Consider the following 25510-nt stretch of genomic DNA (forward strand, 5'->3'; position numbering starts at 1 on the left):
CTTGGACAAAAGGGAATGACTACAGGGTTGTGTTTGTGGCAAAGTCAAAATCACAAATAAATAAATATACATGTAATATAAAGGATCAACATACGCTGAGACAGTGGAATTATTGGCCAGACAAAATGAGGGAAAAGGTAGAGAACATTTATAGCCAATAAGGCACAGTAAATACTTACTCATACTTACTTTTGGGTGGATGATTGTGTTTTTCTTCCGTGTTCTGTCCATGTGATTGCATGCGTTTCCTTTTTTAGGCCATTTGAACTACTCAACTCATTTCAATTTGGATCAGAAAGATGATAAGAGCCTCAGGATTGGATGTGTATCATCGTCAATGGCGCTGAAATAGTAGTACATATGAATTATGAACCGTGGCATTTTCATTTAATTCCAAGCAAGAGTCAAAAATACACATAAAAATCGTTAACATCTATAAACAAGGGTAAGGGATAAGGCTTTTGTGCAAATTTGTTAAATCTATCCCTCAATGAAAAATTGAATGAAAATAGAAATGTGATGAAAAACATTCCTGTTTTAGGTCAATAGAAAAAGCATCTAACTAAATTAGTACAATTAGGTTAAAGTAGAAGCAAAACCAAACTAATACGCAAAAACCTCTTAACTTAGACATTCAACTCATCAGCATAGAAAGCCCGTGAAAGTGATCCTTTTCTGTTAAAAAGTCCAGATTGCATTAAACCAACTGAAATAACGAAAAGTGTGAGTGCTTTCAATTGTAATATGCTCAAAGGTGGCAGCTGTGTGTTTTTTTAATCATAGCCACGGGCGTGAAACTCATTATAAGGCGTGATTCTATATAATAAGGGTCCCCACTAACACCTCAGATAGAGAGGAAAAAAAACAATTCAGTGCTTTAAGAGCACCTAAAAACTAAATTTTTCTGATCCCTTTTCAATAGTGGCAACTTGATGAATCAGTGTCTGCCATTTAAATGGAAAAACACGCCAAATCTTTGTGTACACGGCATATGCAGGACCAAACTGGCTTCCTTTCTGCGACATCACTTACGTCACAGGAAAGAAATCACCCTGTGCCAGGAGTGTTGGACAGAACATAGTGACTGTGGAGAGACCCCACGCCCTCCCCCAGGCAAACTGGGTGTGTCTGCACCAGTCACTCCACACTCCTTGTTTGTGGCCCGAGGGCCAAAGCAGGAGAGACGAGGCTGTGGGAACCAAAACAGGCCAGAGCAGTGAGTCCTGCCACTTGGTCTTTGTGTGTTAACTAATCGCCGGCCCCCTCAGTGGGAGCTTGTCACACTCAAACAGCAGGGTAGGGGCGGGGGGGCTTAGTTGTCATCCGGCTAACAGGCCTCACCAAGTGAATTTCAACCCAGTTATCTTTTGGGTGGGGGGGGACTGACAAGGGCAGATGAGGAAAGGCAGAACATGAGTGATGAAGGACTTGAGCCTCAGGACTTAGACTCGACTCAACTTTAAATAGCTTTAGAGTTAATGTGGAGATTTTCAATTATACACAGTCTGTTTGCATGAAATATATTTGTATACTCTGTTGCTAAAATGCATACCTATCAACCTGAGTAGCTGTAAAAATCAATTATGGCATGTGATTTTGTGGTGACACATTCCTTCCATTTCTGTATGAATCAAATCCCACCATGACATCATGTGTGTGTTTTTAAGGATATCCCTCTTCTTTCGAGGCACAATGAGGCCGCTTCCTGTTTAGAGAAGCTACGCTTGGAGTCCTCACTCAGCCTTGTCCCGACTTACGTAACTTCCTTGTCCTTTGGGGTCCAATCCATAACGACACTAGTGGATTTGAATGACCTTTCGTCATCAGTGACCTTTACATTTGAGCCGGGAAATCTTAAGTAGTACAGGAAAAGAAGGAATCAATGACCAAAAAAGGAGGTACAATAAATATTTGTTTTAGACAGACCTACCAATCAACTATCATAGTTTGATAAAGAAAAATGACAGTCATAACCATCATAACACGTGTATCAGCAAAAAGAGTGAAGTGACTGTTTGTTTGTTTTTAAATAAAAAAAACGTGTAGGAAGTTAAACCAAGAAATAGATACATAAAATTACAAAATAATAAAAATCCATGTTTGTATGTTTTCTTTCCATGTACCTCAAATTGTAACATTTCCGTGCATGACCTCATGTATGCTTGCTTACGAAGCCATTAACGGAAATTGACGTCCAATCCATTTAGGCAGGGAGTATCAATCACTTTGAATGGAATTTCTGCAGGAATAAAAGGATAAATGATTGAGTCCATTTACACTGATTGAGGTGATCAAACCTACTCACCTGCCTTTCAAATGGAGAATATATTCAGGTAAACAACTCACCCCGGGGTCAAAGGTGGGAGGGAGAGAAATGGGGTGCGTTGGGTTGAATTGGATAACTTTATCCATCCCATATTTGGGAAATTACATTGTGGCAATTGCAAGAGGGTGATTAGACATAACAACAAAGCAAAAGCACAAAGTACAAAGCAAATCAAATTAAATGAAATCATCAAAACATTAAAGACATAAAAGCAGCAAAAACACCAAACGCGCAAGATGCGCACCGTCAAGTGTGGAACAGCCCACTGCGCGTGGACTGCTGCCCCCTTACGCGTCAGTCAGTCCCACTTTGGTCGCGCTGGTGCGAGGAGCTCATCCCACTCCCGAGGAAACTTTTCGACGGACTTTTCCCAACTTTTGTCGTCTTTTACAGGTGCGTGGATCTCGTTTGCCTTAGTTTGACAGAAATGGTATTTTGACATGCCGATGATAAATGCGCGTTTCGGTTTATATAGTAAATCGCGATGTGATGGACTGTATTAGTTGCAAAAAAGCCTGGATTTAACTTTTTTGTGTGCGTTTACCTATCTAAATTGACGCACAAGTTGTTTTCAACTATGACAAAAAAGTACTAATACTGCATTTGGTCTAAAGCTTTTTTTTCTTAACTCAGTGGCACTGACGGTGATAGACGTCCAACTAATTTAAAATAGGGAAGAGTGGTAGTGATTTCAATGACTGATCTATGTAATTACTTTTGAAATACAGCTTTATCACATCGTGAATCAACTGAAATAGTTGTTTTTATTACCCAGTTAGAATGAATTGGACGTCTAGCAGCGTCAATGGCTACCAATGAGTAAATCCCCATGAAAAGAAATTGCATGTTTCCTGGTGTATGCATTTCGTTCAAAATTGTGTTTTTTTTAGCTTCAACTTGGATGCTTTTGTTAAACAATGCGGTCATTTTTCAAACTGTTGTGGGGTATCGCAGGGGTGCTGGAGCCTATCCCAGCTCACTACGATCACCAGGCAAAGGAGCCCCAGAATAGATAACCACTCAAATTAGACGTCTATTATTCACAAATTGGATGAAAACGTTTGAATTTACTTTTTAAGAGCCACACAATTGGACATCTATCATTGTCAATGGCACTGATTCAAAACAATAACGTACTTTTCTCTCTCTTCCAATGCAGACTGCTTTACGGATATCGCCCCCTTGTGTTCTGTCCTGGAACAGAAAAGAATTGGTCTTCTCAAACCCGAGGAAATCCAATCTTACTTCATCAAAAGAAACGCTTACATGCCACAGTTGGACCCATTTTCCCACCATCTTGAAATTCTCGAGCAAGACAAAAACAATGCATACCCTTCGGGTGTGCATCCCCCCACATCTGAGGATCTAATCTTGGGAACTTTATCCAAAACTCTTGCGGTAAAGTGAGGGAGCGGAAAAAGCAAGCAGCATGGCCAGCGATTCTTTCCAGGGCGCCTACGCTGTGGCGGCTCCATCCTCGATGGGCACGCCCCCTTCGACAGGAAACCTGCTTCGGATGTTTCAGGAATACCAGAGTAACGCAGTCATCCTGGAGCATTACAACTTCACTGGAAAGCTGAAGGAGAACAAGTACAAAGAAGGACTCAAGCCGGAGGCCATTGCCTTTCTTCTGGTCTGCCTACTTATCATTTTAGAGAATGCGGTGGTCTTGGCAGCTATTTGGAGGAACAAAAAATTCCATCTGCCCATGTACTATTTATTGGGCAACCTGACTCTGTCTGACCTCCTGGCGGGTTTCACCTACATGGTCAACCTGATAACATCCGGCGCCAATACGTTAAACATGACCCCCGTGTTGTGGTTTCTACGGGAAGGCGGGGTTTTCATCATGTTGGCCGCCTCCGTCATCAGTCTCCTGGCCATCGCCATCGAGCGCCACGTGACCATGGTGCGGATGAAGCCGTACCAGGGCGACAAGCAGGGCCGAATGTTCGCCCTAATCGGGGCCAGCTGGGTGTTATCGGTCCTGCTGGGGGTCCTGCCCGTCTTGGGTTGGAACTGCATGGGTCGTCTGGACCAGTGCTCTACTGTCCTGCCACTCTACGCCAAGAGTTACATCCTCTTCTGCGTCACTATCTTCATCGCCATCCTAATGTCCATTGTGGTCCTCTACGTGCGTATATTTCGCATCGTCAAGTCCAATACCCAGCGTCTAGGCTCAGGCCCACAAAGAAAGGGCCTGTACCGGAAGTCGCAGAAGTACATGGCCCTGTTGAAGACGGTCACTATCGTACTGGGAGTCTTCATCGCATGCTGGCTGCCTCTCTTCATCCTCCTGTTGCTTGACTTCTTCTGCCCCACTAAACAGTGCCAAGTGCTCTTCAAGGCTGACTATTTCCTGGGTATTGCCATGTTCAACTCCCTTCTCAATCCCATCATCTACACTTTGACCAGCAAGGACATGAGGAGAGCCATTCTCAGGCTGCTCTGTAGTCGCTGCCTTTTAACAAAAGACGGCCAAGTCAAGAAGATTGGGATGCCATTCCTGGAGTGCAGCACCAGTAAGACGGACGCCGCCTCGCACAGACTGGAAGGCGTGGAGAACACCGTCTCGTCTGGAAATTTCACTCCTTCTACAATAAAAGCTATCTTCCCTAAACTGCCCAAGACATGACATTTGCTCCGGATGAAAACGAGCATGCAGGGATGCATGTTTTCGAATTGGACCACGTCAGGAGTGAAAAAAAAATGACGTGCACTCACTCGGCCTTTTCCGGTATTACTCATCTACAGTATGAATGTGATAGTGAAGTCCACTTGATTAAACACACACAGTACTTAAGAGTACATTGAGTTTTTGTAGCCGTTCTTACTGTATGTATCTGCCTCAATTCATACTGTAACATTTTCAAAGCTGTGGACTTGCTTCGGCTTGTGTAGGCCAAATAGCAATAGCTGTGATCAGTTACTAGTGTGACATGTTAGCGGCAAACGTGACAGTAGGACGCCACGCATCTCTTATTTATTGTTAAAATGAATAGCTCGTATTCTTCATGTGGCCACATGAATCATGGAAGAACTGTCTAGATCCACTTTTTGGGCCCCTATACACTGACAGAAGTAGCCACATGTGGTCCAGTACAGTATACCGATGACTTATTCCTGTCTCCAAACTTCTAACAGTGCAAATGTAATAACATTGTAAGTAACTGCAATGTTTTTTTTGAAAAAAAAAAAAAAGCCCTTTGGTCTTCTTCACAAGGCCAGTGTTAATCAACCTTCTGGAAAAGGGCCATTTCAATTCCCTACTGTTAACTTTTGAACAAAAACTGAAATGGAAGGGTTCAACTTTGTGCAGATGTTTTACATAAATTACAGCCAATTATGCTGTCCATCCAGAAAAAAAAGTGTAGCCAAAGTCAGAGTATGAGATTTGGCCATATCTCACGTAATGATACGTTCTTGCAAACACGGTGCATCCACACCCAAATTCTACAGCCAAAAAGCATGTAATTTCTGCCATCTGACTTTTGGTCAGGAGCAAGGCAGGGTGAAAAAACACAACCCCCCCACCTACCACAGCTGACATCAGAAACTCGACATTTTGAAACACATTGAAGACGTCATACGGTTTTTGGGGTTTCAGCTCTAGGGGTCCATCAAAACACACACACACACACACACACAGATGGTTCAAATAACTTAAGAGGTTTTGATTTTTGGGGCTTGAGAAACCTTGGGATTTTGGGGTGGTGGAAAAGTAAAGTTAAAGTAGGATGATTTAAATTTTTTGTCTCCTGCGAAAAAGGACATGGCACTGTTTAACACTCGTATGAGGCAACTTAATGTAGCAAAAGGAAAATGTGTGTTACATAAAATTATTAAAAATGTAAATAACATTTTTTTTTCAAATGTCTTTTTTGTGTGTAAATAAAAGCTGCCTGTGATTAGTTCATCAGAAGAGTTTTTAATGTCCAATTGTTAAATTATGTGTATGCGTGCACTGAATAAACTATTTGTATTGATATTTGTATTCTTTGCTTGAGTGAATTATTCTTGAACGTATTCGTATTCGAACTTATTGGACTTCAATCACCGTCAATGGCACTAAAGATATGAAAAATCAAATTCTACATTACCTTATCCAAGTAGTGGTGATATCATGCTGGCAGGACAGACTGAAAGGTGAAAAGGTAAGAAGTTTTAGTAATATGTAATCAGAACAAATTAAGGACATATCACTTGTTATAATTAATGAATCAAGTTCTAACTAAACCTACCTTGTCATTCTTCTGTCCGTTGGATCGAGCCAAGACAAATATGAAACAAATTGATCAGTTTAAACAAAATAACATTTATTTGGAAAACAACTATAAAACCATAGAACTGCTGTAATATATACATGGACACACTCACAGACAAGCAAAGTTGTACAAAAGAATTATTTAGTATCCCATTCTGAGCTGACTAAGCTCCACAACTCATCAGCTATCTCACGACGAGATTTCTCGGCGGTGTCGATGTTGATGGGAGTAACCAGATTTTGCCCATAATGCACTGCAAGCAGAGAAGTGGAGTTATAAAACTAATCTCTATCATCCATAATTTAATCAGTAACAAAGGCAATACGTACCTCCTTTGAGGACAGGCGACTGTGTATCATATTCAAACTTGATCTTGGTTATCAATTGGTACAGCTTCACAACATGTCTGTTGAGTGAAAATTAAAAAAAATATATAAACTCTTTGCCTGCCAGACAGTCCAAATGGATTGGAGGTCTCTTACTTTTAATAGAATAAACATTATTTCTATTATTTTTATTAAACCTGGGCTGGAATTTGATGAGTTAAGAGACCACATATTTCTAAAGCAATAATAAATTGGAAAACGCCATCGATGAATTAATCTCAGTAAATTAAAAGCAGAAACTTACAGTGCAGACGGGATAACCTCAGTGGTATCTTTTTCAATCTCGCTCTCCATAGCTGTGAGCTGCTCGTCCTGTACCGTCAGTCTATCCAACTCCTTCTGCAGATGGCTGAAATATAAGTTAAGGACGCGAGCATTGCAACGTTGGCCGGATAACGGTTTCTAATGATAGCTTGTAGAGGTGACTCGAAATTAGGCAGAGGGCGCCCTTTCCAAATTCACAAAATGCAGTAGTTGCGGGTCAAAGAATACTCGAGTTCGGAGTCCAACGTCTCATTCTTGATCTTGCAGAGCCTCAGCTCCTCTTCCAGGGTCTCCAATTCATTTGGATTGTTTTTTGCCTCCAGGTCAGCCAAATTCTGTGCCAGATTTTCTTCTTTCTCAGCCATATCTGAGTGTCACAAATCCCCCTTTTTTACAAATCAGTTGTGTAGTGCCAACAGTACCAATGTATTTTACTTACATAAAATAATACAGCCAATAAAGTTGCTCACATAGTGTTATGAATTGTGCTATTTCAGTTGTGATTTCTAGAAGTTTTTTTTGTTGCTGCAATTCGCCCCCACAAGATTTGTTTTAATAGTGTAACTATGAATGTAAAAATATTATATCAAGCTGTAAATATTTTGCACTATACTTATGGATTATTTTGTCACTGATTTAACTCAGTAAGTGGCATTGAAAATAATCATGTTTTACAGCCATTGACAGTGGGGGGTTGACAGATATCTTTTTATCACTGCCAACCCTCCCAGTCAAATTGGCTTGGACCTATACCACCGTTATAGGCAATTGATGAGAATAGACCTTTTTCACAATCTGGGCACAACTGCAGTATTAATACTTGCCTTTTATAATCTGCGTGACAGTCTCTGCAGTCTGCTCATGTTGATCAAAGAAGCCTCGTTGTAGTCTGCTCACTCGATTCAATTTCTCAGGTTGACTTTCACAGATGGAAACGAGCGTATCCAGGGTTTCCTGAAATTGATCGTCCAACATTTTGAGGAAACTGAGATGTTGATTTTCTGGAAGAAAGTACATATCAGATTTTTTTTGTTAATGTAAAGAACATATACACAAGATACTATATTCTTGATAACGCATCTCCTAACAATCTATGACATTCACATTATATACTATGTAAACTTTTACCAAGTACAGTGTGTCATATAATGACAAAAGATGTCAAATCCAGAGATCAACTAATGGAGACATCTTTTGGAAAGATCAAACTATGAGATTTTAAATAGATGAAAGTAAACACTAATATGGGCTGGTTAACAAAACTGAACGTACATAGTAGACATGAAAGTATGCATACGACAAAACTTCCAATAATCGGGGATCGGCAAAGAAAACCTTCGACAAAACAAGTTTGTACAACGTTAAAGTTCAATTTACGAAAGAAATCATGAAATTCAAGTATTTTAGAGCAATATTACCAGAATTGTGTGTTGACTTCAAATTCAAATCCTGAGCCCGCGTCCCTTCTTCTTTGCTGTGATCCGAGGAGATTTAACAGCTCAGTTTCACTACTGACCTCTGCTGTTCGGAAGTGAGAAAGCATGTTAAGTGATAGTTGAAAGGTGCGCACAGTATTCACCGATGTGCCTATGAAAATGCACCAATTATTAATGAGAACCAGAAGATCACAAGGGCAGGTGACTGAGTCATATTTTACTTCACGTTTTTTTTTATTTAAAACATCTCAAAAAGCCCAAAATAGTTATTAGGACTGATGCTAAATGGATTTAAATGGACATTTATCGCCGTCAATGATAATCATATTCATCCAATTGCAATTTTGCCTGCTTAAAAATGTCCTTCATGGCAGTGAATGAGATCCAATACAGCAAAAAAATAAAGTCTTACATATTTGGACCATTATTACTGACAGTTTATAAAATAGTAGCTCAATTAAGCAGTTTTTTTCCCTTTCTCCTTCTTTAGCTGCTCTTTCCGTCTTTGCCTTCCAAGTTGCCTGAAGAACAATCTCTTGGGATTGAACCCGTACGCCTTCAGTCTCTGTCTACTAAACTCCCGTCCTCCAATTTTCACTCCGACCGATGGCATCTTGCGGTGTCGTCCAAATTGCTTGTTCTTCTTGGGAAATTTAATCTTAACCTTATTTTTAACTTGAACCTTTTGATCAACCGCAAGAGGCTTCTGAACTTTGCTCTTTTTGGTGAGAAACTCCTCGGGTTCCTTCGCATCCGATCCGAGCTCTCGAAGAGCATTTGCCGTCTCATCCGATGTGTCCATCTTCGGGGCTGCGTCACTGTCCTCGGCTTCCATGTTGCTCTTTTCGGCATTTTTCACGCGGTCACGTCGCTTCTTGCCCATCTTGGCCTTTGTGTTTGTTTCCTCTGCATCTTTCCTGTTGAGTCAAATCAGAGAACAACGTAAAAAAAATGTCCTCAGCCATGCAAGTGGTTAGCAAAACTGCAGCGTGTTCAACTTACTCAGAATACACAGACTGGAATATTTCTCGTTTCTTTTTAGTGTTCTTAGATTTTATCTTGTAGTTCTTCAAATCCTTCCTCTCTTCATGGTCAGATCTGTGTGGTTGAGGGCATGACAGTTGATTATCAATGTATAATAATCAATATATTTGTTTATTATTACTACCAAAAACGGTCCTGCGCCTTAAAAAAGTTTTTAAAAAGGTACAATAAAATGCAAAACGTCCATCCTAAATATTATTTCTAGTATATTAGTTCTAATGCTGTAAATACAAAGTAATATTACATTTCCTATTTCTTTTTTTCTTGAGGGAGCTAGCTATGTTGAATACAGTATTAGTAATATATTTACATATTGGGTTCCAGATAAATTGGCATGTTATTTGAAAGTTTCATTTCCACTATAACATTAGTTACCTGAACATACAGGCTTTCTTCAGAGAGCACCATTTATTGAGCTCCTTATCATCAGCCCCCAAAATCTGTGGAATTTAAAGAGTCCATTAATTGTAATTGAAAAAAAAGATGTGATTTAAATAAACGCAACATGGTCTGCTCAGAGAGAAGATTAAAGTATAAAATCATTCCCTGGTCAGAGCTTTTAGGCAATACCAGGTCATCTCAAAAGTTCATCATTGCAGCACAGAAGGAAAACAAAAATACATACACTAACAGTAATAAATATCCAATCTTACATGACAGCATTGCCAATCATTTGTTGTTGTTTGAATTTGGAAATGCTAATTTTGCACAGAATGCATGGCATTATGGGATCTGCTTCTAAAAGTCGTAGATGGTAAAAATGTTCTTTTGCATACCTCATCAGTGGATAGACCAAAGTCATTTGCCAGGACCTGCCTGTAACGAAATCTACATGGGAGGTCGTCAATAATGTCCTCATAGTCCAGTTTGTAGTATTCATCTAGGTACTGCTCAAAGCTTTTTTCGTCTGTGAAATAAAAACTACTAACTTAGACAAACGCTGCATTAAAACTGACAATTAATATGTATGGCAAGTCTGTTGACACTTACGAGGATCAAATACAGGCTTGTCTTTTGAGACCATTTCTGCAAAGTGAGACTTCTTTTTCTTATTTCCCATTAAAGGTATGTCAGCCTTCTTCATCTTCTTCTTCCGCTTTTTAGAAACGTGCTGGCTGGGGTCGTAGTCGGCATCCATCTGTTTTAACATGGGAAGATGTTACATGAATACCTAGTCAAGGTTGACCAAATAATTCCCCATAGGAAGAATGAACTGACAATAAAATCTTGGTCATCACAGTGCGGCTCTGATGCATCATAGTCTGCCTCCTCATCATATTCTTCATGCTCTTTTCCTGTCCACGTGTCCCAGTTCCAGTGCTCTGTCATATAAGAAAAGTAAACATTATATATATGAAGACACAGCCACATAAAGAATTAAATGAGGCAAATTTTTAAATCCATTGCCATTTATTAGACCTTAGCATTTTGACCTATAATACTTGGTTTGCCAAAAACTACAACAAAAATCTAAGTTACCCTCTAATGCATCATCATCCTCAAACTGTGGCTTATCATCCTCTTGCTCGCCATAGTACTTTTCGCCAAAGAATTTCTGCAAATAGAAAGTTCATGCATTTAAGCTTGCAGTACAGTTGTGGTGAAAAACATTAAAATTAAAGGCAAAAAAGTACCCAAGTACATCTTTTTGCATCATTTGAACCCCCACCTGCATAAGCTGGTCATGATGTTGCGGATTAAAGTCTCCTTCCAGATCAGCCTGAGTAAAAGCCAGATCGTCATTGCCGGTGAGTTCCTGAAGCGTCTTTAGTTTCTCCATGATCTCGTTTCGCTTCAAGTTCTTCAGTTGCTTCAATTGCTCCCGTTTTTGCAGTTTCATCTGGAAAAATTGTGGAAGGTACAGAAGATGAGGGTCAGAATTTAATTCATTTTTCCTTCTCAAAACCAAAATAGTATATGACAACGTCTAAACAAACTAGATACCATTTCTTTCCTTTCTTTGACTTCCCCCCTTTTGCGTTTTCTGCGATCATCTTTAGAGCGGACTGATGTGGCAATGGTACGAGGATAGGTCTTGATCCGTTCAGCATCAGGCTCCTCAAAGCGGAAGTTATAGCCACGCTCAAAGTTGTCCTGTCGCACCAAGAACGTCTCTCCATCCTCTTCAGAATCATCCTCGACTACCTCCTCATAAGTCGGGATCCTACAAATGATAAGTTGCGCACGTGCTATTCAATATATAATATAATATAACATAAAAATATTAACATTAGGTATACGATTTGGCCAATGTGATGTTGTTGGTGTTAATTATTATTCTTATCATTTTTTAATTACTTAATATCATCACTTGGCCTTTAAAAAAGATGGTAGTGAGGCCATTTATTATTTCCTTCTGCTTATTCAACCAAGCTTCATAGGAAGCTAAAATAAGAAAATTAAAAAAAAGTAAACACTTGGAAATGCAACTCAAAAAAATCATTTGAATAAATGTAATACCTCTCATTGTCTTTGTCATCATCATCTTTGTAGCGTTTGTTCAGAACGTAGTCACGGAGAAAACACTCATTCTCATCCAGTTTGGGATCATTCCAGTAGTCACGTAGGTATTTCTGTGATATAAAAAAAAAAAGATTATATTACTTATAACAACACTATATACCGGTGTGCCATTCAGGGGTACCTAAAGTTTAAAAATCACCAGATTTCTATAAACGCTGCATTAAAGGATGACACATTTACTCACCATTTCCTTGACCTCCTCAGGTCCATCATCATCTTTTTGCCCTTTGAGCCAATCTACATAGTCAGCTTCCTCTTTGTCCTAAAACCAAATAAATATGTAGAGATGTCATGAGAAATTTTGATGGTCAATCTAATGTAAAAGCAGGTTGGATTTGACTGTTGTTGTTTCTGACCTTTTCTTCCTGTGTTTTGAGCCTCCTAGTTAAAAGTTGAGAGACCCCTTCTTTTCCACTGCCTTCACTGTTGTCATCATCATCATCGCTATCTTGAACAAACTTTTGGAAACTGAAAAAAAAGTGCACGATCAGGTTTAATTTTATACGTATCACAAATAGAGTGACATGACTTTAATAACCAAAAATATAGTTGGTACCTTTCTTTCAGTTGTTTCTGCTCTTGCATGTAACTGGGGGAATATGCCCTCTGGAACATAACAGAAAAAAACAATTAGAAAATTACTTTAGAACATTACAAACATCTAAATTGATGGCTGTAATTTTCAACTAATAAAATAACCCACTTCTCGTCTTTTTGCTGCCTCCTCATTATCACTGTCACTATCCTCATCTTCATATTTTCTGGAAAAAAATAATACTTTTTAATATTTTTGACTATATAATTGAATGCTGGATTTCCTAGTTTAAAAAAAATCATTTGCAATTAAAAAATATCCCCCCCAATGATGTATATTGTACATTGTATTGTAAATAGTAGTCCACCCACCCTTCCTTCTCAAGTATGACTTTCCGCTCATAGTCCTTCAAATACATAGGCTTCACTTTTGACTTTGAAGTTGAAGGTTGTTCCTCAACATCGGGGGAGTCTAAGAGAAAATAAAAATAAATCCACAGCTTTATAAGCTTTTCACACATCATATAGACAAAATCAATGCAAAAATAACAATTCAATGTGCACCTTTGGAGTAGAATTTTGCATCTTTCTCGTAGATCTTTGGATCTTTCTTCTTCAGGAGTGACAATGTCCTATAAAAATCTCTTTCAATTTCTGGATCCAACTCCTAGAGGATCAAGTGGAAGCAATTAAATTAATTGGATTTATCCTATTCATATTGAAAACTGAATAATACAAAGCGATGCTAACCACTTCACTGTCATCCGAACTGGACTCAGATGAATCCGATTCCTTTTCATAAGCTCGGTCTCCATATCGATCTTTTACTAATAATAAATAAGAAAATAAATACATAAAAATCAGAGATAACCCGTTAGCTTTATTCCACGTTGACATACCTAGCATAAGCCAATGTTAACACACTTACGTTTTTGCAGTTCTTCCTTCTCTCGGTATTTGTCATACCTCTTTGCGAATTCGGTGTTAATTCTAAAACCTGTCTTCTCTTTCATGGCTTGATGTGGTTTTAGGATGTATTTATAAGTCAAGAAACTAGATAGATGAAGCAGAATCACACAGTACACGAGTGTAATTAGATGTCACATATATAAAACTAGATGTCTGGTGTCTGTGTGAGCAAAGGGGTATATGATATCTAACATGTGTCGAAAAGTGCGTTGAAGGGAAGCACATGGCATGTATTTTGAGTGTCCTTTAGGGGGCGCAAACACACAGCAATGTTGTTTTGGAAATGTAAGGTCAAGAATTCCATAGGAAAAAAAGGAAAGTGAATGTTAAATAAATGATATTAAGAAATCCCTTTTAAGAATAAAATCATGTTGCAAAAGAAGAGGGGTGATTCCTAGATCTCTTTTGTCTATACACTAGTTCTAATAATGTAATTTATTATTTTTATTGTTTTAATTTTACAATTGATGAGGGCCACCATCCAAATAGTCTTATATTTACAGTACATATCAAGTATTAAAAAAACAGGTAGGCCAGTCAATGTTAAACCATGAAAATAATCGAAATACTGTTTCTCCTGTGTTTATACAAGGCAAGGCCAAGTGACGTGTTTGACCATAAAAGTGGTGTCATGGCCAAACAAATGTGCAGTATCTGTGTACAGTAACTGCTTAGGCACTGGTTATCCACATTTACTTCATACCCCTTTCCTTCTATATATTTTCGCGGGGGTGATGTTTTTTTTGGAAGGGTTTGATTTGGTTAATGATTGAACTAATGGAAAGACTGAATTTTGGCCCGGAATCCTGTGGAAAAATCTGAATGCATGTTGGGCTTTATTTTTGCAGGGAGGCATTCCAGCACTCTTTCCCTCCCACGTCATATAGGTTATCAGCTCCATGTTTCCGTTCGTGTTCGGCATTGAACTTTGCACAACAGGAGGGATGAGTCCCTAAATTGTGACCTACATTTCTTAGTAAGTTCTCAGAATTCTGTTGACATTTTTTGGCTGTTGTTCCAACTCCAAAATGCAAAATAAAATAAAAAAAACATGACATTTTCTGAAATACTATCTCCACCACAAGCAATATACTGCAAACCAGCAGTCTATTGTTAAGCAATGCTGTCATCATACATCATCTTTAAATGGCACCTCATGCAAACTTTCTTTATAATATACATGCATTTTTTAATGTATGAATTTAAATAATTATTATCCTTGAGAACAATATAGTGGATTTTATATTACGTGTGTGAACCTAGTACCTAATAAGTGTTTTCATTTGACAGAAATATATTTATTTATTTTGGAACTTGATATCGGGGCTTTTCTTGGAAAAGTTAACTTTTTTTTTGGAAAAGAAGCTATGGTATCCCTCCCCTTAAAGAAGATAATAAAAAAAAGGTCACGTTCTGAGCCATGTCTGCATACCACAGCTGTTAAACAGCGGAATATGCTTCTGCACTTATAATACTACAAATCAAACTGTCTCACGTGCAGTAACAATATGCTACATATGGTATTTCACTAAAATTGGAAAGAGAGGACAACAATCACAAAACCATAAAATGACTATGCGATCCAAAATATGCTTTTGATGTTGTGAAATGTTTACTAAAACAGAAGGACAATACTTTCCTAGTTTGAAACTTTGTTAATACTGTAGGAATAGGTTAAAGCTTAGTTTTGATGAAGTTTTTTTTATTTATTATATACTATCGGCACCCAGAATATTTATTTTAATTAAAGAATGAATGTCTTGAAATGGAGTGGACGTCTTTCACCCCCAATGTCAGCCAATGAGTTAAAACTGTGGTTAACTGTGAGAGAGTAAAATAGAACTGAAAACTCATATTACATCCTAAAGACAAATAAAAGAGCTCAGAGAGGATCTAAAATAAATAGATTTTTTTTATTCTTGCACAGTGAACAAAAACGGGAACAGCAAAAGGATCATTTCCTGAAAACAGGACAAATATTTACATTTATGAACACCCTATTTACATAAGCATAAACTCCATTCCCGGTGGACGAATGTCAAAAAAAAAAAATCAGCTTTTGTACATCTTCACAAGATTTTCTAACTTCCACCAGAAAGACAAAAAAAAAGATCACAATAGACTCTCCTCGTCGTAACATGTCACCGTAAATAGACATTTGTTTTACGCATTCTGTACAATACCCTACAATTGACTTTTTAGCAACAATTAAAGAAAAAAACACCAAAGCACTGAAGCTCAAAACAAAAAAGATTGTCATCAGGCACGTTTTTCTTCTGTTGGCAACACAGCGTTAGCTTCTGCTTTTCTGAGAGGCTATAAATATATACACGTGTAGTAAGTAGTACAATGCATTAGGCCCCATTGGTCACACATGGTTGCATCAAAGCCGTTCCAAGGAATGTGTAGGTCCTCCTCAGACTGAGAGTAGTATGCGCTGTACTATTCAAGGCACAAATGAGTGAGCAGCACTACTTGAGGTTCTTACTCTCCAAAAAGTGATCATTCAAAATGAATACTGAGGTGAAGAAAGCAAATAAGCCATTGCCCCACATTTCATTGGCAATTAACATTCAAGCTTTGTGGAAAATTATTTCTATTTCAAAAAGAGAGAACCCAAAATATTTTGAGAAAGGATTATATATATACTAAGTTTGCTCATATTTGGGCATTTCACTATGAACCTATCAACAACTTGAAAGACCTTTCATCAACATTTCAAATGGATAATAATGTGCAAAACTTGCATTAATTTAGTATCTTGGATCGATGGTTGAATTTAGGATTATGTGTCACATTAAGATTGTCACAGAATTCATAATTAAGTTTAATTACGCCAAAAAATCCATCTTTTAAATCTGTTATATCAAAATTTTTATATTAAATTACTGCCTGCCAGTCATAAGACATCTGTATGAGTGACATATTATGTTGGGGCTAGTGAAAATAAACAAACAAACAAGTAAAAGGTTCCTCATGAATGCAACCTGAATTTCCTTAAGGCTTTTTTTTGCAGTGTGGAGATATTCTTCCTCTCATAATGCCTTTGAATTCAATCCCATGTGACATTAAGTTTTAGTTCTCAGTAAACATTGGGTTGTCCGTCTCTTCATCCAGGCTCACAACTTGTTTCTGTTGAGCAAGAAAGGTCACGTATACTTTAGAGACTATTATCTAAATCTTTTTCTTCAGGTAAAAGATGAAAACTCACTTACTTTTGGATAGGAATAACCATCAGTACCGTTGTTCCTCCAAATGTGCACTTGGTCTTCTGTGGTTTTTTGATAGACAGGATTGTCAAAGTGAATGGTGTTGGTGTTCTTTAGTTTATAGTTTTTCCATAGTAGAATTCCTCCGAAAGCCAGCATGCAAATGATTGCTACAGAGAAATAGACAGAGCGATTTAGCTATTGTTAACATACTAACATTTTAAGAGTGGCTTCTGAAATTAAAGTTACTCACCCAGAGGTAAGACGATGTACAAAGCAATAGGGTTGCTAGACGATGTTGTGGGTTCCTTTGCAGCAGAATCATTTGGAATATCTGAGGATAGAATTGACATTGTAATACGCAGCCATCTATTATATGATTACAATAAATTTTGCAAAAAACATCACGTCAATTCATGTTGTATATTTTGCTTGCCTTGAATAACTAAAAAGTAGTCAAATTGTCCATATGGATTAGCTGTGTTTTACATAAATACTGTTATCTGTTATTAAAAATTGCATCTATTCGACATACATTATTTGACCAATTGTATCGTGAAAAGTAGGCTTTGAAAATGTGCAAAGATAATATTTTACCTTGTGAAATGACTGGAGTTTTTATGGTAGTCTGGAGGAATTTGGGTTTAGCTGGCTGTTTTGTAGTTTTCCTAAATTCAGGCGTGGTGGTCCTGACCAGAGGCCTCATTGTGGTGCTCGCTACTGGCTTGATCACATCTCTGGTGGTGCTAGTAATGGGAGCGATAGTTGTTTTGGCTTTGGGTGGGTTTGTAGTTAGTTCAGGTTGCCTTGTAGTTGGAATCGGAGGTTCCGCTGGAGCGGCAGTTGTTGACACCGCTGATAGAAAGAACATAAATAAAAACAATCAGCTGGAGGTAAAATATGAAATGCCACTTTAAATCAATCACAGATCTAATCAACATACCTGGTACACATCTCCTCATGTCATCTGCGAGCATCATATTATCAGGACAAACACAGGTATATTTAGGAGGATGTCTGCCCACTTGAGGTGCTCCAAGGCACATGAATTCACACTGACTGTTGGACACTTGACACCAGTCTCTCCCTGTAAAGTATGGAAGTTGTGAAATGAACCCATTGCCTGCCATTGGCGAAAATGGATTGATTGTCAAGCATTGTTTTGTTGGCACTAACCAGCTGGCTGTTTAAGGTTATGGTACAAAATAATGTCGTCTGGAGATGGCAGGTGCTCTGCTACAGGAGAGATATCTGTGCCAGTCAGCCTATTAGCACTGAGGATGGCATTGTTACTGATGTCTGTCCAGAACACTCTTTCCTTTAATACAAAAGAAATAATATACTTTATTAGGTGAGAATTATAACAATTCTTTTGAAACCACAAAGCAAGTTTAAATTAGGGATGCAGCGAAATTAAAATAAGTAAATAAGTACCTCAAAAACAGCAATTCCCAAAGGGTGGCGCAGCTTGTGTTCATCAATAATTAGTGTGTGCCTTCCCCCACCTTGCATGTCGATACTGGAAAGGGTATGCAACTTTGAGTCCACCCAGTAGAGCCGGTGGTTTAACAGGTCTAGGGTGAAAGAGAAAAACAGGTCAACCAGTCATTCTTTAAATATAGATGAGGCAAAGTAGAGAGACAAGAATGCTGGGTTATACCTAATGTGATTCCATTGGGCCATACAATGTTATCAGTGACCAGAGCGACACGGTCGCCTCCATTCAAACCACCTTTTTCGATTTTAGCAGGATTTCCCCAGTCGGTCCAGTAAATGAAGCTGTCCAGATAAAACATGGATAAATCATTTCCACTGCAAGATTGACATGAAAAGCATAAGGTCGTGGTTGTTTAGAAAAGTGGCTTACTTGTTGTAGGGGTCTACCACGATTGCGCGGGGTTTAGATAGGCCTTGGGAGAAGAGAGTTTTCCGGCGACTACCATCGGCGGTTACCACGGAGATGGTAGCACGAACACTATCCGTCCAATAAAGATTGCCGTGGATCCAGTCAAAGGCAATACCCTCAGGTGCATCAATGTCATCAGAAACCAGAATGGTGTGATGAGTGGAGTTATGTGCTGATTCCATTGGAGCTCTGGCATTAAATGAAATAACTGGGGTTTTACATGGGAAAATGATAGTGTAAATACATTTTAGGAAGCGAGAAATGGAAAAACCTTCATCAAAAGAATACATTTCTTTCAATGAAAAGTTTTTGTGAGTGCATTAACATTGACCATGGAGTCAAATTATTGCACTGGGTCTAATGCAGACATTTTGGGATGGAATTTACCCCAAATTTTGTTCATGAGGGACAAAATAAGAAGCAGTTTTTAAGTTGGAACAGTTAACATGATGTTAATACCCTTCTTTGTGAGTTCCAGTTCAATTTCAATTGACCCCTCACCTGTAAATTTTCTTTAAGGATATATCCGACCAGTAGATGTCTTTAGTAGCCATGTTTATGTCCAGGGCCACGGCGTTCTTCAGACCGGGAATGACCTGGTTGTACTCACTCTTGTCCAAGGTCATTTTTCTGACTTCATGACGATTGGTGAAGAAAAGATATGCAATCGTACCTAACAAGATCATAAAAGACAATTTATCTTGAACTGAAAATAACTTCTTGTTGTGATAAAATCCACATTCACAAAGATTGAGACAGAAATCAGATTTTTTTTACCAATGGCCTTGCAGGCTTTGGTTGATGGATCAACTTGGTAACCTTCTTCACAGCTACATTTGTAACTGCCTATCTGGTTTAAACAGATCTGGCTGCAAGTATCCGGGTTGGCACACTCATCAATATCTGATGAGAGACACGTTAAATTTTCATTTGTAAATTATAAAAAATTAATTCTTCACAAAGTCAATATTTTCGTTGTACCTTCACATTTATTGTTATCCACCAGTTCATATCCGTTGGGACAAAGACACTCAAAACCAATTTTAAGGTCGTTGCAGACATGAGAACAGCCTCCATTATCGAACATACATCCTTTCAAGCCTGAAGAAAAAGAGAAAAAAATCACTTAGTTTTCCTATGGATAAAGCAGATGGTGCTAACTAACTCGGTACACACCACATTCTCTTATTGGCTCATCTGACCAATCTTTGCAGTCACCGTCTTTGTTGCAAACCTTATCCTTGCTGATACACTCTCCGCTACGACACTTAAAACTAGTCAAGGTGTCACAGTGAGTTTCTATACAAAAAAGAAAAAAAAAACAGAACAGAAGGTACGGCGAGAGATACAAATAGACGGATGAGAATTTCCCCCAATTGTAACTAAAACAGTGCTACAAAAGAAAGTATAGTATATAAAAAAAATTCAGTAAAATGTAATGTATAATGTATAATATATATAATACATTGTAAATTGTATGTTGGTGTATTATCAAGAGCTATAATAACACATTTTCTAGCCAACTTAACATTTTCTCTATTTTGTAAGTCCAAAAACATAGTGAGCTGCTTTCAGTTGTTTTCAGGCTATTTTTTTTTTAATTCCATCCCATTACTGAAGCCAATTTAACAAACACTTACCACAGGCATTTTCATCGGATCCATCACGGCAGTCAACATCTCCATCACACTTCCAATTTCCGTGAATGCATTCGCCACTATTGCAGTGGAATTCCATGGAAGAGCAGTGGTGAGAAGGTGCAGGTGCCGTAGTACCGCAGTTCTGGGGCCACTCATCCGAACCGTCCGCACAATCGGCGTCGCCATCGCAGGCCCACAGACGTGGAAGGCAAACGCTGTTATTGCACTGAAATGAAGCTACACTGCACGTAATCGGTAGGCAGGAGGCCTCATCGCTGTCGTCGTTGCAGTCTGCTTCACCGTCGCACACAAAGGATTTCGACACACACTCGCCATTTGTGCAACGGAACTCAGTTTTTGTGCAATTTTTCGGTTCTGAGAGAGAAGAATGAAGAAAGCTATGAATGAAAAGTCATCAAAAAAGATGATGGACTTATTTGTGTCAGCAGTGCATCTGGATTTTCACTTCAGAATAAACTTGTGCATATGCCTTGAAATTTGTCAAAAAGCTTTATGGCAAGATAAGTGATGTGTATTTGAAAAAAAGAAAATATATATTTTTTTAAATGGAAAGATTCATCATTTCTCACCACAGTTCTCTTCATCAAATCCATTTGCACAATCTGCTCTCCCATCACAGCGCCAAGTGTTTGGGATACACAGGGGAGAGCTAGCATTGCAACTGAATTCGGATTTGTGACATCTCATAGCCGCTGCTATACAAACACACACAATTCAATACTGTTTAAAATCTTATAAATCACCACATCAGGGAAATACTACACCTATATTCTCATACTTACAGCAAGCATAATGAGACTCGTCAGTTCCATCTCCACAGTCATCTACATCGTCACACAACGAACTCATGGTGATACATCTCCCATTAACACAAGTGAACTGATTTCCTCCACACGCTGTCAGCGCATCCGCTGAAACAGACATAAGAATATTTATGCATATTATTACAGGTTCAAGGGATCCATCAATCCAATAATAAAGACAATAAAACATTGCATACTATTGAATGACTCTAAATTGCTCATAGAACTAAAAAAGTGTGGAAGATTTCATTTCTATAATTGCCGTGATATGACCGAGACCGATTAAGAACCAAATAAGGGTGTGTTCACCTATTCCTCCACCTTGGACATATTCAAAGTTGGGAAATATCAATTCTTTAGTTATTCTAATAGTACTTGATATTGCCAAACAAAGCCAAATGAATGGAGCCTAGGTGCAAACACAGTATTGAATTGAATTGGATGCTTTTACTATCTATACCAGTATAATGAGATTTAAAGGTTCACCATAAAGTGCACAAATGACAATGAAAAACAATATTATGCCTCACAAAAGAGAAAAATAATGTGTTTATATTTCAATTCAAGCATGTTTTAGTTTGTACACGTTTAATGAAAACGTGACTTGAAAGACTCTTTCTTGCCATGAGCTGCTGCTGTACATCATAAGACAAACATCTGGTGCTCTCTCTCTCTGCAATTGTGGAAAAGTCTGTATCCGTTCTGGAGCACGTAATCATAAAATAGATGATCTATTGAGTTATTTGAAGGGTTTTCTTGTTGTTTGAAAGCTGCAAGGCTTGTGGTGGGGTTTCATCTGTTCAAATATGACCTCTTTCCAGGAAAAACAAAAGCAAAACAATCAAATATTGACCAAAGGCCAAGAGTTGAAGCTATGAGAAGACTTGAACTCTTAGTTCGTCATACGTCAGTCGTGGCATAAAAACGCAAACATTACTTGAAGAAGAAAAAAATGAAAAAGGGGGGGTGGAGGCTTCATTTTGATTCAATTGAAGAGTTTGAAATCTGCATGTAAATATTGACAGTTCTTGTGATTATATACATCTTATTTTGATGACTTGACCCAAAACAGTAGTGTCCTTGACCTGTTATTTAAAAAATATATAGTTTTTTTTTTTTTTAGGTTGCATTGGTTTTGAATATATAGGGTGTAAACATAAAAAAGTTATATGAAAAATAAAACCTCAAGGAAAGGACAGCTGTCCAAAAACCACAATACTAATCAACTATTTGTTGTCATACACATTATTTATTCATTGAGATTAAAGTCCAGACTTAAAAAAAAATCAACATTGACTCATTGTTGAACTTATGGACTGACCTGGGACAAAGCGATCCTGAAAAAATAAATGTGCTGCCAAGTTTTGCTAGTCTGTCTCAGGTATCTGGTGTGTTTAATTGATCCAAACTATTTCACAAAAGGGTACAGTGGGTGCGGATTTTTGTTCCAACAAATCCAGCACGAATGTTCAATTAGATAATTTAGGTTCATTTTCTTGTATATTTCTGATGAGCTTTCTCGGGTCACATTCGGTACATTTTGGTGCAAAAATAATCACCAAGAACTGATTTTTTTCTTCTCATTTTGCAGGTCAAAGTTGAAAATCAATATGAGTGAATTGATTTTTTTTTGTGGGAGTTGAATGTTTACTTTCCAAAGTTGAGGCCAACTTTGGAATTCTGAGAAACTGAATGGGAAAGCAGTTTGACAACTCACCAGGAAACGTATTCTGGGTGGTACCGGTCTGACAGTATGTGACCAAAACTGAAACAGTGTATTAGAGGCTTGTGCGGAGGAATTCCATTCATTTGGACAGTTTTAAGCTATAAGGGAAACAAGCTAAATTTGGAAGAGTGTTTACATTACCACGTCTTCATCAAATACATCTAAATATTCCTATGGTGGATTTTCCAAAGTTCAACAAAAGGGTAAGGGGCATTCCACTTGAATGACAGACCAACTGTCCTCACCCACTCAGAGAAGCTGATTGGCTACAGGGACCACTACTATCTTGATCATCAACAAGTGAAAAGCAGGTCAAAAACACCATGAAATGAATGAAAAAAATAGGCCTCAGATAGCTAGAATGCAGTATATATTAATGGTAGTTACTAAAAACAAAACCTACTAATGCTTGCAATATTTTCATCACGTGAAAGAAAGACTGGGAAAGATTTGACCTACATTCTAGCAGACCAGTCATACCCGTAACACCACCCCCAACTCATCACCATATATCCGGCAATTTAAACCCAAACATAATGGATATTTCTGGCCTTTCTCATATTTCATGTAATTATAAAGCACGGCACAGAGGGGGAAAAACAATTAAAGCAATACATTTGGACTTACTTGTTTGAACTTGAGAGTAGATAAGTAATGCCAGGAAGAAATAGAGCTGTCCCATGGTTTCCACACACTGGGGGATGTTCTTAGGACTATTTTTATGTGACTCTAATTATGATAGAAAATGTCAGTATAGTAAAATGATGTGATGTGATGCTGCTGCGAGGTCGTACTAAAGGATGATCCTACACTCTCTGTGCAATGTTTGGCAACAAGATAAAACCCATTTCAATGTAGCCCACCGGGTGGGTGGGACCAGTGAGATGCTGGGGGGGCTGTGGTCAGAAGGCGGGGTTTCAAGTGGGGTGATTTGTGAACCGCTGCAGACTCAACAATCCGGAGGTGGAGCTCTGCCCTAGAAATGATTTTTTTTTTTTTTACTATGAATTTAACCCCTTCAAAGAAGGCTCACGTGCTCACGTGGCACATGGCAAATGTTTTTTTCCCCCTCCATGATTGGATTTTGACCTTTGAGCAATACATCCTTGACACGGGTGCAGCATCGGGGGTCTTTACTGTAATATAAAACATTGCAAATGAATAAGGCAGAGAGTTGAGATGATTAAAAGTATTTGCATGAGACTCAATGTCTACTTTAAAGGCCTACGTGGACAGTTTATTGTTAGGTGAGAGATTCTATAGTATGTCTTTTGTAAACTTGACATATGACTTTTACAGGAAGGAACGCAATATAGAAAAAAAACATGTAGTTTAGTCAGAAAATGAGAGTCGGTTATTATTTAATTGCATCAGAAGTTCCTGATATATAAAGCAAAGCAAAGTTTGAGTAGTTACAAGATGGTTTTGACTGTGAATGGCAAATGAAAATCTGGCTTGAAAAACAAAATATAGAATGTGATATTGTTTCCAAGTAGGAATGCAGTGGTGAGCTGAAAGTGGAAGACCACAGAAGACATTTGGATATTTGTAGAATTCCTAAGATAACAGCTTCCCCTCTTTATACCATTCAGTAGGTCACATACGTGATTGCATAGTCAAGGTTTACTACCAGAAACTAACTAATCTCAAGGGTTTACCACATGAATGAAGCATCTAATGTAACCCGAGAAGATTTATGTTAGTATTTCCCAGAAAGTATTTCAAGTGGACAGTTAAATTTCACGAGCAACATTCTCCAGATGAATACAGCAAAAAGTACAATTAATCCATACTACAATATTACTTCTATGAAACAAAGTTCTGGCATTAGTTAAGAAAAGGGTAGGTTTACAGTAACTGTATAAACACAAGACAAAAAAAAAGTATGTGATTACATACGATGTCAGAAAATGCCTGTATGTGGCTTTCCAACTCTTTAAATCTAATTTGCTACTTTTCAACTATGATAAAACAGATATTTATTCTATTTGAACAATAAGGACATACAATAAACTAAAGACAACTTAGGGGGGTGAGTAACACACCCATCTACGTTTTCTGGTTCTTCTAGTTTGTCGGCTGCTGTGCGCCAATTTTCTACAGCCTGTTAACACTTGTCAAAAATGTGTTACCTGCCTCCTCCTTCCGTTCAGCTTAAACCAGGGGTTTCCAACTCTGGTCCTCAAGGGCCCTAATCCAGTCTGTTTTCCATGTCTCCCTCCATCAACACGACTGAATCCAAAAACAACAACAATAACTGAATTTCATCTATTCATTCATTTTCTGAACCACTTTATCCTCATTAGGGTCACATAGGGTGCTGGAGCCTATCCCATGCTAATACTGCGGTGCCACCGAATTTCAACTATCTGATTTTTAATAGCAAATAATAAAAATATAAACAAAATGAGGCCTTCATTCCAAGTTAAAATGAATTTGTTAGTAGTAGACGTCCAAA

At 38.2% G+C, this 25510-nt stretch overlaps 4 protein-coding genes and 1 non-coding gene across 6 annotated transcripts; 1 reads left to right on the forward strand and 4 right to left on the reverse strand.

The window, feature by feature from the left end:
* Positions 1-2551: 2551 nt before the first annotated feature.
* s1pr5a (sphingosine-1-phosphate receptor 5a) lies at positions 2552-6312 on the forward strand. The gene is made up of 2 exons (XM_077734976.1): positions 2552-2719; positions 3486-6312. The coding sequence occupies exon 2, from the start codon at positions 3756-3758 to the stop codon at positions 4959-4961; it is 1206 nt and encodes a 401-aa protein (XP_077591102.1). The 5' UTR covers positions 2552-2719; positions 3486-3755; the 3' UTR covers positions 4962-6312.
* A 309-nt stretch (positions 6313-6621) lies between these two features.
* spc24 (SPC24 component of NDC80 kinetochore complex) lies at positions 6622-8649 on the reverse strand. Its single transcript, XM_077734842.1, has 6 exons — positions 8514-8649; positions 8066-8242; positions 7470-7608; positions 7222-7326; positions 6921-6997; positions 6622-6844 (listed from the first exon to the last, which is right to left on the reverse strand). The coding sequence occupies exons 2-6, from the start codon at positions 8214-8216 to the stop codon at positions 6729-6731; spliced, it is 588 nt and encodes a 195-aa protein (XP_077590968.1). The 5' UTR covers positions 8217-8242; positions 8514-8649; the 3' UTR covers positions 6622-6728.
* Positions 8650-8887: 238 nt separating this feature from the next.
* On the reverse strand, positions 8888-13923 carry kri1 (KRI1 homolog). Its single transcript, XM_077735346.1, has 18 exons — positions 13707-13923; positions 13529-13605; positions 13343-13445; positions 13151-13250; positions 12948-13005; positions 12801-12850; positions 12601-12712; positions 12429-12506; positions 12182-12294; positions 11666-11885; positions 11391-11561; positions 11201-11276; positions 10940-11043; positions 10712-10859; positions 10498-10628; positions 10097-10161; positions 9680-9775; positions 8888-9594 (listed from the first exon to the last, which is right to left on the reverse strand). The coding sequence occupies exons 1-18, from the start codon at positions 13789-13791 to the stop codon at positions 9135-9137; spliced, it is 2247 nt and encodes a 748-aa protein (XP_077591472.1). The 5' UTR covers positions 13792-13923; the 3' UTR covers positions 8888-9134.
* On the reverse strand, positions 10232-10320 carry LOC144209232 (Z30 small nucleolar RNA). The gene has a single exon (XR_013329058.1). It is a non-coding gene; the product is annotated as a Z30 small nucleolar RNA (small nucleolar RNA).
* Positions 13924-15641: 1718 nt separating the features above from the next.
* Positions 15642-23893, reverse strand: ldlra (low density lipoprotein receptor a). Of its 2 annotated transcripts, none has more exons than XM_077734694.1 (17): positions 23680-23893; positions 21306-21434; positions 21093-21215; positions 20503-20877; positions 20039-20161; positions 19844-19963; positions 19640-19765; positions 19364-19535; positions 18824-19051; positions 18617-18735; positions 18391-18530; positions 18133-18274; positions 17900-18043; positions 17554-17811; positions 17210-17290; positions 16963-17126; positions 15642-16879 (listed from the first exon to the last, which is right to left on the reverse strand). In XM_077734694.1, exons 1-17 carry the CDS (start codon positions 23732-23734, stop codon positions 16823-16825), a joined length of 2556 nt encoding a protein of 851 aa, XP_077590820.1. In that variant the 5' UTR covers positions 23735-23893; the 3' UTR covers positions 15642-16822. The 2 variants fall into 2 exon arrangements, with proteins under 2 accessions (XP_077590820.1, XP_077590818.1); XM_077734692.1 differs by having other exon boundaries at positions 21093-21218.
* Between the last annotated feature and the right edge of the window lie 1617 nt (positions 23894-25510).

Source organism: Stigmatopora nigra, chromosome 15 (genome assembly GCF_051989575.1).
Source record: "Stigmatopora nigra isolate UIUO_SnigA chromosome 15, RoL_Snig_1.1, whole genome shotgun sequence".
Classification (NCBI taxonomy): domain Eukaryota; kingdom Metazoa; phylum Chordata; class Actinopteri; order Syngnathiformes; family Syngnathidae; genus Stigmatopora; species Stigmatopora nigra.

Excerpts from the sequence above, each read along its gene's own strand:
- s1pr5a (XM_077734976.1), top strand. The coding sequence starts at position 3,756 with ATGGCCAGCGATTCTTTCCAGGGCGCCTACGCTGTGGCGGCTCCATCC.
- spc24 (XM_077734842.1), bottom strand. The coding sequence starts at position 8,216 with ATGTTGGACGATCAATTTCAGGAAACCCTGGATACGCTCGTTTCCATC. Across the intron at positions 7,609-8,065 it reads TGTCACGCAGATTATAAAAG|ATATGGCTGAGAAAGAAGAA; the intron begins GCAAGTATTAAT and ends TGTGACACTCAG. Across the intron at positions 7,327-7,469 it reads ACGTTGGACTCCGAACTCGA|CCATCTGCAGAAGGAGTTGG; the intron begins GTATTCTTTGAC and ends CTTATATTTCAG.
- kri1 (XM_077735346.1), bottom strand. The coding sequence starts at position 13,791 with ATGAAAGAGAAGACAGGTTTTAGAATTAACACCGAATTCGCAAAGAGG. Across the intron at positions 11,277-11,390 it reads ATCATGACCAGCTTATGCAG|AAATTCTTTGGCGAAAAGTA; the intron begins GTGGGGGTTCAA and ends TTCTATTTGCAG. Across the intron at positions 10,629-10,711 it reads CAAGCCTGTATTTGATCCTC|ACGAAAAAAGCTTTGAGCAG; the intron begins GTAAGTGTCAAC and ends TTTATTTCACAG.
- ldlra (XM_077734692.1), bottom strand. The coding sequence starts at position 23,734 with ATGGGACAGCTCTATTTCTTCCTGGCATTACTTATCTACTCTCAAGTT. Across the intron at positions 19,766-19,843 it reads GGATAACAATAAATGTGAAG|ATATTGATGAGTGTGCCAAC; the intron begins GTACAACGAAAA and ends GTCTCTCATCAG. Across the intron at positions 18,531-18,616 it reads GCCCAATGGAATCACATTAG|ACCTGTTAAACCACCGGCTC; the intron begins GTATAACCCAGC and ends CTTTCACCCTAG.